Below are 16,049 nucleotides of genomic sequence, written 5' to 3' on the forward strand. Positions count from 1 at the left end.
AATAAGGTACAGGACAGGATCAACACTAAAATAGATGGTTATAATACTATACTATAGGGGAGCCTGAGCGGCTCAGTTGGTTATCTGACGCTGGTTTTGGCTCAGGTCGTGATCTCATGGGTTCAGAGATCAAGCCCCAAGTTGGGCTCCAAGCTCATTGGGGAGTCTGCTTGAAGATTCTCTTTGCTCCTCCTTCCACTCTTTCAAAATGAATAAATCTTTAAAAATATAATGAAGTTATGTGAATATGGTCTCTCAAAATCTTATTATACTCATCCTTCTTTTGATGTAGGAGAAGAGTGCCTACGTGATTAAGTTGAAGGACAGGCATTGCGGTACAGCATTAGGTTACTGACCCTCTGCGCATCTGCCAAAGGGTCTTTTGCTTCAGCACTGCTGTTGCCTGAAGCCATGTAAAGTGAAACACAGTGGGGGCTGGGGGAGGGCACTTCTATATTCTGAGCACTTTTCCTCCCCTAACAACATGCCCAAGTCATAGCTACAAAACCACATAAGCCAATTCCTCCTTCATAATTTGCCAAATTTTCTCACCTTTCCTTATTTCCTTTAACTAGGATAAGGAACCATTTGGACAAGTAAATTCAGATTAGATTTTTATAGTGATAAAACTGGTTTCCAGCTCTCTATATTTCAAGTCTATTGGCTCCTTTTAAATTCTTTCAGATGAGAGATGTGGTTTGGTACTTTTCACAAACTTAAAAAGGTTTTTGGAAGTTACAAAAACATCAAATAGTTTAGACGTCTGAGGAGTGCTTTGACACTGCTTTGACAGACTTGGAACTTTTTTAAAGAAAATGCCATCACACTTTCCTTCAGTTGAGCACCCTGAGATTTCCTTAGAGTCGAGTTGTTTCAGGATTCAGGACAGCATTCTGAGTTACCTCCTGTTGCAAGATGAAGGAATCCCTTCTCAGAGAAAACTTGTGTGGTAAATTTAATTTTCTCAAAAATGGCCAATGGACAAAGGTTATTGAAGGTTTTGGGATAAAAAGGTGTCTAGCTGTCCTCCACCTCTCATTCTCTTCATAATGGATTATGGCTAGATTAAATATTTCACCAGTTTATTCACTGTATTTTCTTATTTGATGAGAAGGATGAAATTTTTGAATGCATATATACATGTTTCTTTAGCTTGCAGAATGTATATATACTTTTTACATTTCTCCCCTACTAAAAAAGTTTTTTACAGGTTAAGAAAATGATCATTTATAATCCACCCAAAGTTGGCATATTTGTTCCATCATTTCAGTATACAAAAAAATTGTTTTATTTGTACTTACTGCCTGTATACAACCATATGATCAGGCTATTTTGTTCTAAGTTGACTTTTAATTCAGAGATTAGGCAGCTAAGTCCAAGTTTGGCCTAGTGATCACTCCTCTATCTTCCCAAGCTGGGGGGACCTATTTTTGTAGCTCATGTTCATCTCTTGTGGCTCTTTTAACACGTTCTTCCAGTTCTTACCAAGCATCTGAGACTTGGTTCATCACAGCCATTAAATTTACTTTTGCTAACAAGGGTAACAAATAATGCTTTTCCTAGACGAGTTATTTGGAAAGCCATCTTGGCAGACCAAGACAAAACAGATTTGGTAATCCAGAATCTATCCTCATTCATCTGCAAACTAGTGACATGGTCTTCACCACCAATTCAAAGAGATTGCTTCAGTAACTGGCTCTAAGATTTGTTTTATCCCATAACCTTATTAAGTTTTAAGCATCTTGAATCAAGTTGGTCTCCTTTTCTAGTATCTAAAACCTAAGATCCTACATAACTATTCACTATTCTAAAGCGTGAATTGTTAAACTATTAAAACTTTATTGAAACAATTTACCTTTGTCCTTCCAGACTGTCATATTTTGCCAGATTCAAGGATTGGGTCAACAGAGCCAATGGGCAGCTGACACAAAATCTGTGTATTTTTAAGATCCTGAGGGCCACCCAGTGTCCTCCTAATGTACCACAGCATATTCAGTTATGTCTTTATAACCCAGTAATATCTCCCGACTACACAAAAAGTAAATGGAAAACAGAGAAGTTCCACCTCTACATACTGAATTAAATTTTATTTTAAAAGGTGAAGTTTTATATATTCTTTGAAAAAATGAAAATCCAAAAGTTTTAGAATTAAGTAATGAGACTTCAACATTATAAAGCTATTTATAACAGTAAGTAAAGTAGTGGTAATGTTTTACCCTTATAAAAATGTCACAGAATTCAAATCACAACTTGGATCCTCAACGATTCAAGTAGTGTCTTATCTTATACAATAAGGGTTTGATCAGTTTTAAGATAAAATTTTCCCCAGATACGCTGTCTTCAAGTCCTCTAATCTCCCGGTCCATCAGCTCACAGTGGGATAGCTGGCCGCTGTGGCAATTCCACAGTGGTTGTTCTGGTCTTTGGCCATTTTTACGTAGCCATTACAGCCCCATTCTGGACCCCAACTGAAAGAAGAGCACATTTTCTGTTTTATACAAAGAATCAAGTACACATTAACTTCATTAATAATAATAGTTAATAATTAAAATAGAACTTTCCACTTATCAGGCACTATTCTAATTACTGTTACATACAGTAGTAAGCATGCTAATTCCCATGAATCCTTAACATTTAAAGATAGGAAACTGAGACAGAGGTACAATTCCAACATGCTAGTCTATTTCTACATGCTATCTTAGACCTCATCTCAGTTCAAGAATTTTAGTGGTGAAAACTGATCCTGACAAACCTCAAGCCTTGGAGTTGTAAAGCAGCATAAAATGGCAGGACCCCAAATGATAACTGGACTCTTGGAAAATCTTTCCAACTTAAAGAGTCAGCAGTTATTTGTGCTCAGTGTATCTTGCTGAAAAACTGACATAGAAAAAGGAAACCAGTCCTTAACTCTATAGGTGCAACATACTTTATCTGAAACTCTTGGGGCCCTATTTGAGTAAAAAAAAAATTTAGAATTTAGAAATGTAATGTTACAAATACATTGTATTTCCAACACTCTTGCTACAAAATCTTGTAATCAAACATCAGCACCTTTTACTTTTATAAAAGTATCAGCATGTTCACACTTAAGTGGGGGAAAGACTTGTGGGATTTCAAAGTTGAACTTTTTTGGACTTGAAATCAAATACTGATTCCAAACAAGCATGTGCTTTTCAATTTAATATATATAACATTTGGAGTTTTTTACCTGTTCTTGACAATCCAAAATTTATTGTTATTTGAATCTGTTCCTTCAAAGCCATAGCCAACCACCAGTACACCATGATCCAGATCTTTGCTGCTGCAGTCTGGATCAAAATAAATGCCTAGGAGAATAAAATTCAATGTCAGGGTAAGAAGCTCCAAGTGACACATGACAGTAACTCACCCTATCTACCAGTTAAGAAAAAGACATCTCAAAATTCAATTAAATGTTATAAACAAATTCCAAACTAATGCTTAAATATTTACCAAAAAATTGTTAAGGCTCATAAAAAAGGGAAAGTCAAACTCAACTCACTAGGAATCAAAATTAAACTAAATCCAAGATATCTTCTACTTTAAAAAATACAAAGATTTCTAAAGGTAAGATCTAGTTACCAAGACTAAGGTGATTTAGCCACTCCTATTATTTAGCATAATCCCTTCTATTCCTAAAAGGAAGTAGCACAAGACAAAGTTAACACTTGAGGTACAGGGTTCTTTACAGTTCTAAGTAAACACTTTTTTTTTTTAAAAAAAGGTCCAACAATTGGACAGTAGTTATGTCAATTATTTGTATTTATGGAATTACATAGCCATTTAAAAATATTTAAGGAGAGTCTCATGTCTCTCACATGCCTAAAGTATGTCAAATGGAAACATCACTATTATTAAATGCACACTCAAAATTCTACAGTCTTGGAAAGCAGGACTCCAAAACAAAAAGTCAACTGCAGTGTTTTCCAATTTTGCCTGCCTAATTTTCAATAGTAAAAATATCAACACCTACCTGATTTATAGAACTGGAACGACTGATGTCCTGCATCAATAGCAACAGAGATGGGTCCTACAGTTGCCACTGCCTTCATAAGGGCCCTCTCTCGTTGAGGGATGTCCACGAAGCCAGTGTCATTGGCAACAGAATACTCAGGTTTGTAGTTACAGCTATCTGTGTCCTATTAAAGGTAAAGGGGAAAGAAAGTTGATCACTAGGAGCTGATCATGAGTTCTAGGACCTCAAGACTCAGCAGTTTGCAGTTTTTTTTTTTTTTTTTTTAAATTTCATTAACATATAATGTAATATTTGCTTCAGGAGTACAGGTCTGTGTATCATCAGTCTTACACAATTTACTGCACTCACCATAGCACATACCATCCCCAATGTCCATAAGTCAGCCACCCTATCCCTCCCCTTCCACCCCCCAGCAACCCTCTGTTTCCTGAGATTAAGAGTCTTATGGTTTGTTTCCCTTCCCGGTCCCATAGTTTGCAGCTTAATGATGTCCAAGTCAACTTTGTTGTAAGTCAACAGCAAAACAGTACTGGCTGATTTGAAAGTGAAAATCAGCAGTATGTTTTTTTCAGTGAAAACCCAAGTCTACTTGTCCATAAGAAATCTTACACTATGGAGATTATGTCTAGAATGGTAAATAAAGTCTCCAAGTTACACAGAAATAAGAAGAGCTATACACTAACCATCTATTCAGAGAACCTGTCCAAAAGCTGATAATTTATAGTGGCCGTTTTCTGTCAGTTTACGTCTAAAGTGTGAATGCTAAATAAAATGCCTGTTATCTTTGAAAATGTTTAATACAACTTTCAAGAGGAGGGCTGGAATAACAAGATAAGGAACTCCATTTACCCTTGCAAGATAGGGATAAGATTCCTCTGAGTCCAGGCCTCCGTTGTCCTTAATATATTGGAAGGCAAAATCCATCAGGCCACCATTGCAGCCCTGATTGCCTTGAGACCGAGAGCAGTCCACCAGGTTCTGCTCACTCAGTGACACAAGTTTACCAGTTTTCCGGAACATCTGTCCTTCAAGAGCACCAGTTGCACTAAAAGCCCAACAAGAACCACACTGACCCTGAAAATAAAAAAGTTATCAGTTTACAAGACAACAATAGCCCATATACCTAAATATTCTTAAAACAAAAAAGCAAACCGATGTCACTCCAGTCTACCAAAGCTAGGACACTAATTCCTTTTGGCTTTACTCTTAGAAGGAGACCTAATATTATCGTACCTGATTCTTCACAGGAGTTACATAGCCTTTCTGAGTCCAATCCACAGATTTGGGGATCTCAGCAAAGAGAGGTTCTTGGAACACTTTCCCTTTCCTGTGTTTCTGGTTTCGAAAGCCATTCATCACCTGCCTGAATTCTTCATTGGTCTTAAGGAAAAGTAAGTAAAATGTTGAAAAAATGAGGTTATTCTGCTAAAGTACAAAGAGGAAGCACAAAAAGTTCAGCAATCCAAGCTACACTCACCATGTCACCGAAGGCATTCATTGCCATCGTGAAGCCATGTTTCCCTTGGCTGTATTCCCGATTATGCAGTTCAATCATTTTCATATTCTTCTCCCACACTGCTCTCCTCCAACCTTCTTCATTCTAGAGGCAAATATGTAATATACCTTTATTTCTACTTAAAACCGAGCCCCTCACCAAATGGATTTGCAGACAGATCGGGAGAAAAACCATAGCTAGGGATGGCTTTATATTTCTGCTGGAGCTGTTCTCCAACAACCATACAACAGGAATTATGCCCGTATTATACTCAAAAATGGGTGCCATTAAGGTACTGCCTTGGTAAAAGCTGATTTCTGGATGCTACTCTCCACCTAAATGCCCAGCAAGGAGGGCCTTTCTCTCGTGGTCCCTCTGGACAGTTTCATGTTACCAACCATGCCATATAATCTTCTGTGCGTTGCCTTCCACTGGTACCACTGTGAATCTAAGCTTTGGTCGAGTTCTGGAGCTGCTGAGGCTATTCCCAAGCAAAGGGCAGTCAGGAAGAGTGAAGTATTCATGTTTCAAAAACCTAGTAAAGAGAATGAAGTGAATAATCAATGAGATGGATCCTTTTTAAAAAGCCATCCTATTTTGTCCTGAGATGCTGTGGAGTAAAAATGCTTAAATCATCTTCCCAAATATTTACAGGTCTGTGAAGAAGGTTATGGATGTGGGTGGAGAAAAACAGGCCAAGGACTTAAAACAGTGGAGGTATGATTCAGCCATCAACTGAAAAACAGGCTGACAAGTGCTGTAGGAATTGAAACGGACTTCACTGTAACAGCGCGGTGACAATTTGGATTTTGATAGGGGTCTCAGAATCTTAGAGCAACTAAGAAACTGTTGGTCCGAGTTATTTACTGAAAATACCGAGGTGACCCAGGAAATCTTATTTATCAGGACACCTGATCTCAAGTAAAGGGCAGGGAACCCCCAAGACTTAGGTAGCCACTTCACACTTTTCTTTTAGACTAATGTACAGCACGTCGTGAGACTGATCTTCGAACCGCCAGTTCTTGCACTGAAACTTTCTGAAAGACCTTCCCAAGAAGTTGGGCAGGAGTGCGCAGTCCTCACATTTGACCTCTGCCGCCAACACTCCCATTCACTCCCCCAAATCGAGGACGTGGTCACGAGGCACAAAGAAGTCCCAAGCCCCCAGTTCCCGACCCCGACCTGGCCAAGGCTCTGCCAGGGATCAGAGCACTGTCCCAGGCGGGGCCAAGAGCGGCGCGAAAGGCGGGGCCGGGCCGGGGGCTCTCCATCGGGCTCGTCGCTCTCAGCTTCCAAAGGATGTTGATGCACGGCCCTGCAAGGAGTGCCGGGCCCCGCAGCCAGTGCGTAAGTCACGCTGCCACGTTAACTCCTTAGCCAGGCCGGGTCCCGCCGCGGCCCAGCTATCGGACCTGTGCCCGCCACGGCCCAGAGGCCGACCGATTCCTGCACAGCCCAGGGCCTCCCAGTGGTCTCGGCACCTCTCTGCGTTCCCCAAACCGTCCTCCCCCGACTTCCCACCTCAAGGCTTACAGGATCCAAGCAGCGTCAACTCAGCCGCCTCACCTCCAGGGACGCAGATGTTCTTATTTACGCGGGTCGCACGCGCCCCTCGTCCGAGCCCCGGTGTAGACCCCCCTCCTTTAGTCCCTGTCCCCTACGCAGTGGGTCCCCACACTGAGACGCTGACCTACGGCGTCCACAGCTGCGCAGGCGCACTTCACAGACGCACGCAGCCCTTCCAGATCGCCGAGGCTTGGGATTCTGACGCAGTCGCTTCTGACTCAGCCTTTAAGGTCTCTGGATTTCTGTCCGCTCGGCCCGCCCTTACCGCCTGCCCGCGCGGCGATTGGCTGCGCTGGCCTGTGGGGCAGGGCCTCCATGCGTGGGACTCCCAGCGCGTGACTGGGCTGGGTCTCAACTTGTCCCAGGGCAGCTGGGACCTGCTTTGGTGGGCGCGGGGATGTTGCGGAGGAGGGAAGCATACATTGTACGTTGTATGTATTATATATTGTATTCTTATAGTAAGCTAGAAAAAAGAAAATGTTACAAAAAATCGAAATGAAGAAAAAATACAGGTACAGTATTCTAGGGTATTTATCAAAAGAACTATGGATGTAACTGAATTCCACATTTCAAACCTGTGTTGTTCAAGGGTCAACTGTATGTAAAGATTTAAGGAAATTAATTCAGAAGTGTTTCTAAAATTTTATTTTTTTAATTGCATAAGAAACCCCCATTGTAGAAAATATGTTTTAGAAAATGAACACCCCATCCACATTTCAAACCTGTGTTCTTCGAGGGTCAACTGTATGTAGAGATTTAAGGAAATTAATTCAGAAATGTTTCTAGAATTTTCTTTTTTTAATTGCATAAGAAACACTCACTGTAGAAAGTATGTTTTAGAAAATGAACACCCCTATCCTCTCCTTCCTCTTTTCTAAGCATATCTTTATATATATGTTTTTCTTTTTACAGAAATGGAGTCATAGTGCATGCCAATTTGTAGTTAGTTAAAATTAAGTTAAGTCTGTAGAAGCAAAATTAGACAAATATTTTTAAAAGTCAGCAATAACTACAAATTTCATTTTATGGCCTTTAAAAGTAGAGTCCTTTTCATCTCACACACAGCTAAGGATCCAAAGTTCTCAGGTGGTTACAGAAGTGTATTGCATATGGCTGGCCTTTGGTTTTTTGTTTTATCTTAAAAAAAAAAAAAAAAAAAGTACGCGGTCAATACATGTGGAAATGAATGAAGACCACCCACATAATACAAAAAGGAGACCATTCAAAAACAGCCTGAGTGAAAAAAACTTTAATTATGAAAAAAGAGAAGCTTCTGTAAGAGGCTGTTGTCATGGGGAAGCTGGAGGAGAAATAACTAGAAATGGAATCTTGTTTATGTGATTGGTTTGGGGAAAATATTTGGATTTCTCTGGTTTGTCCTGCTTTGGAAGAGGAGGTAAAGAGAAACTGATAGCCATTCAGCAAGTCCTGATTGTTTGGAGACAGTTGCTTGAGAGGTTTCTTTTGTGGGTTAGAGTTCTTTGTCATGTAAAGTCTGGCCATTGTTTGTTAACTCAGTCAATCACAAGAAATCTAAATTATTCTAGCACGTGTGGGTTTTACAGTTGCCCTGGGGTCACAGCTCTTTAAGATTGCACAGGGTGGAAAAACCTGCTACCCTGTGAATGCCTGCACTTTAGGCAATAGTCTGGCGGAAGGCTGCCTGGCAGGTGCTGCTCCAAAGAATGGCATCATCTTTGCGTGCTGGAATGTGATACAAAATCAATGGAGGGTGAAATGGCCTCTATTGCAGTTACGCTCAAAACCTAAAATTAAATCAAGAAATATCTAAATTCAGGAGAATTATAGGAGAAAGCCATATAAGCAAGAGAGTGGAAGATATTATTGCTCCAACTTGTAATATATACTTATACATAATCTGTTAAATAATGCATTATAGTAATGTGTATTACTAACCATTGTGTTCCATTTCTTCTTATTCTGTTGCTATTCCTTTGCAAAACAACTTATATGGGTGCTAATATTAAAATAGTCACATTTTAGTCAAGCGACCAAGACTTAGCTCTCTCTGCCTTTGATAAATTCAGCAAGTTAGAATTTCCCAATTCCTATTTAAAATGCTGTCTTTGTGAAAATATATTCTTATGTGTATGTCTAGATTTCTTTGGCTCACCAGTAAAACAGGATGTAATTTTTTACTTTATCTCCGGAAATTTTAAACAATCCAACTTCATGTTATTCAAGACCCTGGGGCCACTTAACACCTCTCCCCAAAATAACAACTGCTTGAATTTGTTTAAATTCAGTGAGCCAAGACTTATTCTTAAAAACATTGTCCCAACAACTGTCCATTTGTAGAATGATTTATTATAATTTATAATTTCATGAAAAAGAGCCTGTTTATGATAGATGTTCATATGAAGCCACTTATGAAATAATTTTTTTGAGCTTCTGTAACCTTGTTTTTCCTATACAGTTAAATAACAATTCCTTAAGTAAATCAATTAACAAGAATTAGTTAAACTTTTACTTTGTGCTCACTGTCCTTTCCTGACACATTCTACATGTAACTTCACTAATAGCTTCACTGAAGCTCAGTCTTTCCATTTTAAAATCTGAGATTAACTACAATAATCTTGATTTTACAGCATATGAGCACAGCTATGACCAATATTATTTAAATGAGATTATGGCAAAGCATCTTGATATAGTAGGTAACAAAAGAGCTGACCTTGTGGGATTTTCCCCACCACCAAGAAGATAATCCACAAACTCTCCTTTGGTTGCCAGAGGATCTCTTCCTTAAATCTGAAAATAAAAAAACAGTTGTTTCATGAAACAAGATGTATCAGTTTCTAATGGTGCTATAACACATTTCCATGAAGTTGGTGGCTGAAAACAACAGGAATTTGTACTCTCACAGTTATGGAGGGCAGAAGTACAAAGTGGCATCACCTAACTTGCAAATCAGTTGTTACAGGACTGTGCTCCCCCTGGAGCTCTAGGGCAGAACCTGTTCTTTTCCAACTTCTGGTGGCTTTAGCCACTCCTTGGCCTGTGGCACATCACCCCATCTCTGCCTCTGTTGTCACATTGGCTTCTCCTCTTTTTTTTTTTTTTTTAGATTTTTTATTTTTTATAAACATATATTTTTATCCCCAGGGGTACAGGTCTGTGAATCACCAGGTTTACACACTTCACAGCACTCACCAAAGCACATACCCTCCCCAATGTCCATAATCCCACCCTCTTCTCCCAACCCCCCTCCCCCCAGCAACCCTCAGTTTGTTTTGTGAGATTAAGAGTCACTTATGGTTTGTCTCCCTCCCAATCTCATCTTGTTTCATTGATTCTTCTTCTACCCACTGGCTTCTCCTCTTTTGTCTCTGTCAAATTTCCCTCTACCTCCCTCTTACAAGAACCCTTGTGATTGCATTTACAGCCTCTCCAGGTAATCCAGGATATCTTTCCCTCTCAAAATCCTTAATCACATTTGAAAAATCTTTGTCATGGTAAAGTACCCTTTACAGGTTTCAAGGATTAAGATCTGCTATCTTTGGGGGCCATTATTTAGTCAACTGCAACATGACATAAATAAAAACTAGTTTCTTGACAAGGCTGATCAACTCTCCACAGGAGAGTACCAGTTACTCCTGGAAACTAAAGTATTATTAGAAAAGATAACTGTAATGATGATAATTGTGAGGATGATAATGATGATATCGACCAAATGAAGATAGCAACAGCTAAATAACACTGGGTGCCAGGCGCCATTCTGAGCATGTTCTAGCTGCTCTGTCATTTATTCTTTTTTTTTTTTTTTTTAAGATTCCATTTATTTATTTGACAGACAGAGATCACAAGTAGGCAGAGAGGCAGGCAGAGAGAGAGAGAGAGAGAAGGAAGCAGGCTCCCCGCCGAGCAGAGAGCCCCACGCAGGGCTCGATCCCAGGACTCCGAGACCATGACCTGAGCCGAAGGCAGAGGCCCAACCCTCTGAGCCACCCAGGCACCCCATCTGTCATTTATTCTTCACAACAACTCTATGGCAGTGGTTCTCAAACTTGAGTGAGCATCTGAATTCCCTGGGGGCTTGGGAAAACTGATTGCTGACCTCCGTGGGTTTCTTTTCTTTTTTTTTTTTTTTTAGCGCAGAGGGAAAGGGAGAGAGAGAATCTTTTTTTTTTTTTTTTTTTAAGATTTTTTTTATTTTATTTGACAGAGAGAGAGATCACAAGTAGGCAGAGAGGCAGGCAGAGACAGAGGGGGAAGCAGGCTCCCTGCTGAGCAGAGGGCCCGATGCGGGGCTCGATCCCAGGACACCGAGATCATGGCCTGAGCCGAAGGCAGCGGCCCAATCCACTGAGCCACCCAGGCGCCCCCTCCGTGGGTTTCTGAATCAGTTTCTGATACAGTGGGTCTGGCAGGGGTTTGAGAATTTGCTTCTCTAACAAATTCCCAAGCAATGCTGGTTCTACTGGTCAGAGGACCCACTTTGAGAATCACTGCCCTAGTACAGGGGTGCTATTGTTTACCCCATTTTATAGATGATCACATACCCCATTTTATAGATGGTCACAGCATGGGGTATACACAAATCAAAGGTGATTCAGGTTCTTCTCTAGAGTAAAGAGAGAACTTAAATGTACTTCAGGACAGCAGAGTTTAGAAAAGGGAAGGAAGCTGGCTTTAGGGGACTTTGCCCTCTTCCCTCAGCCCTAGCCCCCATCACTTACTTGGCAAACTGGGTTCTGGGTGCCAGGGGGCAGTAGGAGAAGTGGAAAATAAGCATAGAGGCCATGGTGAGATAAAGTGTCAAAGCTCCCTAGGGCCAGGCTCTACACTTGGACTTCAGTGTAGGTTTACCTGGCATCAGGCTGAAAGGAGAGGAAGACAGGTGAGCCATGCAGAAGGCATTGCTGCCCTCACTGGGCTGGGCCTCCACATCTTCCTGCCCAACCAGCTTCCAGGAAGATGTTTTGTCCTGTGCCTCCTGGCTGTTTCCTTGCTTAATCATTTCTCAAAAACAAAAGCTCTGTTACCTTAGCTGTGCTCAATTCATTGTCAGATTTTAAGCCTGTCTCTGATGACAGTGCTTCAGTGATTAATAGTTTTGAGAAGCTCAGGTATTTAAAAAGTGAGGTTCACTCATTTGCTAATTCTAGAAACACACATTGACAAAAAGCATTCTTCTTAAAAAATTTGAGACCATGAAAAGGAAATAAACCTGTGCAATCAAACATCTCCAATTTGCTATATAATTCCTTCAACACCAAAACCAGGGAAATATTTTAAATAGAAGCTTTGGTAATTTTGCTGAGTTACTGACACCACACGGGTGGTTTACCTTTGTTTTCTCTTTTGTCCTGTGTTCCCTCTCTGCCCTTGCCTGTTGTTATCCACCACCCACCACCCAGTAGTTGCTGCCTTCTTACCTTGGTTTCATTGTCCTCAAAGCAGACCTGTAACTGTAGTTTTGAGTATGTCTAAAACTTTATCCTCAAATTCATAGCGTCCACCGAAGAACCCAGCTTTTATTTTTGAGAACTAACTCACCCTGTGAATAAGGAATCTGGGGTGCCTGGGTGGATCAGTCAGGTCAGCCTTTGTCATCAGCTCAGGTCATGATCATGAAGTCCAGGAATGGAGTCCCACATCAGGCTGTCTGCTCAGTGGGGACTCTGCTTCTCCCTCTGCCCTTCACCCTGCTTATGCACATGTGCGGGCTCTCTCTCTCTCTCAAATAAATAAATACAATCTTAAAAAACATAAAGAATCTGAATTTTATTCAAGATCACTGGTCTTCATGAATGGTCCGATGAAATAGCATGTAAGAGTTCAGTATAGAATAGCCAGTTCTGATCCAAGGAAGAAACAACTACTTTTTTTTTTTTTTTAAGATTTTAGTTTATTTATTTGACAGACAGAGATCATAAGTACGCAGAGAAGCGGGGGGGGGGGGGGCGGGGAGCGTGCGGAGAGCAGGCTCCCTGAGGAGCAGATAGCCCTATGCGGGGCTCCATCCCAGTACCCTGAGATCATGATCTGAGCGGAAGCAGAGGCTTTAACCCGCTGAGCCATTCACGGGTCCCAACAACTACTCCTTTTAAATACATTTTATTATTAACAGAATCCTATGCTCAGATGATGTTCTTTTATTCTAGGAGATAAATCAGGCCATTGCAGAATTACCAGCTCCCCCCAGTGTGTAGCCACACTACACACTGAATTAGTAAGGCTTGGAGTCTGGTTGTCTTGCCTGAGTGTTTCCTTCCTATCATCCCAGGTTTCTCATCCAGGGAGCAAGATCACACAAGGTGGCAATTCCAAAGCTAATTAGCATCTACACTGTGGAAATGGCATGTGTGTCTTCTAAATCTACACATCCCTCTGCAAAGTGCCCTACCCCCTGCAAACACTTTCCCAGTTTATAAATTTCCATGTAGAAGTTATTGACATGCAGTGCTCACTGATGGTATCCAGTGGTGGTTTGCATGACTCTGGAAAATAAGTGGAATTTGATAGAAAGAATTTGGGAAGTAGTGAACAAGAGTTTTCCCTTAAATTCAAAGAGGGAAATGGAAGTAAAAAAATCATTTGAATGACATGAGAAAAGTGTTTTGGTTGTATCAGGACAACGAGCAACACTAAGTTACATGTCTTATCTCCCCAACTAAAGTGTCTTGAGGGATAAAGACTTTGTTTTATAGTACTGAGGTTCCCCAGAATATGATAGATATCACTGAAAATGTAAATATCACTGCAAAATGGCAATTATTGGGCCAAGAGAGGAATCACCGCCAATTTGATTAAACTCCATGATGACCCTGCACTTGGCCCAGAGCTCAGTGGGTCTCAGGTATACTTGGGAAACTTCTCTGGCTCCCAGGATACAGAAATCCTAGATCCTTCTCGCTGTCCTTGAGATGCTTAGAAATGCCACAGGCAGCTTAGAGATCCCTAACAAAGAAACTAGTCATCAAGTGTCTCTTAAGTCCTGAACAGACCAGTCCTTAGGGTGCTTGTGGATACTATAACTCTGCTGGAGTTCACCAGGGCAGTGCAAATAGTCCCTGTGTGTGGCCTCTTGGGATGGTAAACCAAGTGGCTACTATTGCTTTCCTGATCCCAGGGAGTGGAGACCCTTTTCTGCTGTTCTACTTCATGGTGAACCCTAGTGGTTCATTGAGGAGAAAAAGAAATAGTTGAAGGTGCATGAGAGAAATGGTAAAAATGAGCATTGAGATAGGACTCATATTAATCAAGTGTTTAATCCAGCGATTTCCAAGAATACTACCATAATTAAGTCATTTGGTGTAATATTGTTGTATTTCCCCCTGCTGAGCACAAAGAAGAAAGCTTTCTGTAAGCACAATGGGAGTTTGCCATCATAAAAACAGATGATTTAGGGACACTCAGTGGCTCGGTTGAGCATCTGCCTTCAGCCGCAGTCATGATATTGGTGTCCTGGGATCAAGTCCCACATTGACTCAGTGGAAGCCTGCTTCTCCCCCAGATTGTGCTTTCTCTTTCTCTGATAAATAAATAAATAAAATCTTTAAAAATAAATAAATAAAAACAGATGATTTGGAAGTTTTGCCTAATTTGTGAAAGGGAAAAAATTGGGTACTTATCTGAATTTCATTTCTGTTTTACCTTTTTGGATTGAAGAAGTGATGAAAAACCATTAATGATTTTTTTGTTTGTTTATTATTTTGGTAGGTAGGTAGAAGAGAGAAATGATAAATAAGGATGTCTGCTGTAAATACTAAACTTTGAATACTGAAATTACAGAATATCACAAAGCTTCTATTTTAAAATCTTTCAATGTTACAACCATATCTGCATTAAAACAGTCAATGGAAAAATGACAGACCAATAAACAACAATTTTCAGTACTTCTGAACCCAGTTTACCACCTGATTGCCCTGTCTTTGGAATGTAGATAACTCCAATCTCATCTTCAGTAGGCATAAACTTTGCACAAATAATTTACTTTCTCCAAGCCCTGGTTTCACACATTATAAAATGTGGGTAATACTAATGACTTCATAAGGTTGTATTAAAAATAAAATGAGATAACGTGAATGTTATATGCAGCCATTTATAGAATTTGCCCCTTGAAAATTCAACCAAAAATTATTGAGAAATATACAAAAGTTTGCACCACATGCCTCCGACTGTTCTATCAGACTGGAATACCAATCCTTGTTTTTTCTGTGAACACAGGAGGACCTGCAAAGGTTAATAATGAGGTCACCACAGGAATACTTTGGGCAGAGAGGTAGAAAGACTCAATGGCACAGTGAATTATTGCAAAATAATTCAACCCAAAGGCACACTAACATCGCAGCAAAAATTGTTGGCATTGAGATAAGTGTGTACTGACCATGCTTATGGCTTTGACCATTCTTACATATCTAGAATCCTACTGTAAAGTATTAAAGGAGTGTATAACTTGATTCAGGGGAAAGTTCTCAATAACCATAAAACCATGGGAGCTTCCATTCTTCGCATTGCAGATTGTCCTCTGCCAGATTTCTTTAAATTTTTTACCTTATTGTCTTAGGAAGCTCTCCCCTTTAGGGATTCACTTGGACTGATGAATGCATTTGAAATCCTCTAAGAACAGTGATAGAACTGTAAAATATGCTTCCATTCCATCTGAGGAAAAGTGGTAGGTATAAGACAAGGGTCTTGAGGAGTTCAGCTTAATTTTCACAGCCCTGGCTGAGAGCTCCAGGCCTGAGCCAAGACTGACATGAAAGACTGGCCCTTGCCCTTACCACCAGCTCTCTAGCCAGGTGTGTGGGACTGGGTGTCCTCTCCATTTCTTCCTTTGCAAATGACCTGCACTCTGTTCCTTCTAGGGACTCTGTATAAGGCGTTAGGGAAGGGCAGGGGCTCAGGATAATGACAGTACAATGTCTGTGATGTAGTATTGGAATGTAGGTGAGGCTTGGTGGGGTGCGGTTGAGAGCTGACAACCAAAAAAGAAATCTTGAGACACCTTTGGTGCAAAATGGTCATCTT

At 40.5% G+C, this 16,049-nt stretch overlaps 1 protein-coding gene across 4 annotated transcripts; it reads right to left on the reverse strand.

The window, feature by feature from the left end:
• Positions 1-2,068: 2,068 nt before the first annotated feature.
• On the reverse strand, positions 2,069-7,311 carry LOC309846417 (procathepsin L). Of its 4 annotated transcripts, none has more exons than XM_082695300.1 (8): positions 7,180-7,311; positions 5,888-6,024; positions 5,472-5,594; positions 5,228-5,374; positions 4,844-5,068; positions 3,992-4,157; positions 3,209-3,326; positions 2,069-2,468 (listed from the first exon to the last, which is right to left on the reverse strand). In XM_082695300.1, the coding sequence occupies exons 2-8, from the start codon at positions 6,011-6,013 to the stop codon at positions 2,366-2,368; spliced, it is 1,008 nt and encodes a 335-aa protein (XP_082551426.1). In that variant the 5' UTR covers positions 6,014-6,024; positions 7,180-7,311; the 3' UTR covers positions 2,069-2,365. The 4 variants fall into 4 exon arrangements, with proteins under 4 accessions (XP_082551426.1, XP_082551424.1, XP_082551427.1 ...); XM_082695298.1 differs by having other exon boundaries at positions 7,023-7,255; XM_082695301.1 differs by having other exon boundaries at positions 7,056-7,219.
• Between the last annotated feature and the right edge of the window lie 8,738 nt (positions 7,312-16,049).

Source organism: Mustela nivalis, assembly GCF_964662115.1.
Source record: "Mustela nivalis genome assembly, chromosome: 13".
NCBI lineage: Eukaryota > Metazoa > Chordata > Mammalia > Carnivora > Mustelidae > Mustela > Mustela nivalis.

What these genes read in the sequence shown, in the direction of transcription:
- LOC309846417 (XM_082695300.1), bottom strand. Translation starts at nt 6,013, where the DNA reads ATGAATACTTCACTCTTCCTGACTGCCCTTTGCTTGGGAATAGCCTCA. An exon ending in TAACTCCTGTGAAGAATCAG is followed by an intron (nt 5,069 to 5,227) that starts GTACGATAATAT and finishes TTTTATTTTCAG; the next exon opens with GGTCAGTGTGGTTCTTGTTG. An exon ending in TTTTGGATTGTCAAGAACAG is followed by an intron (nt 2,469 to 3,208) that starts GTAAAAAACTCC and finishes CTCTTCTTTCAG; the next exon opens with TTGGGGTCCAGAATGGGGCT.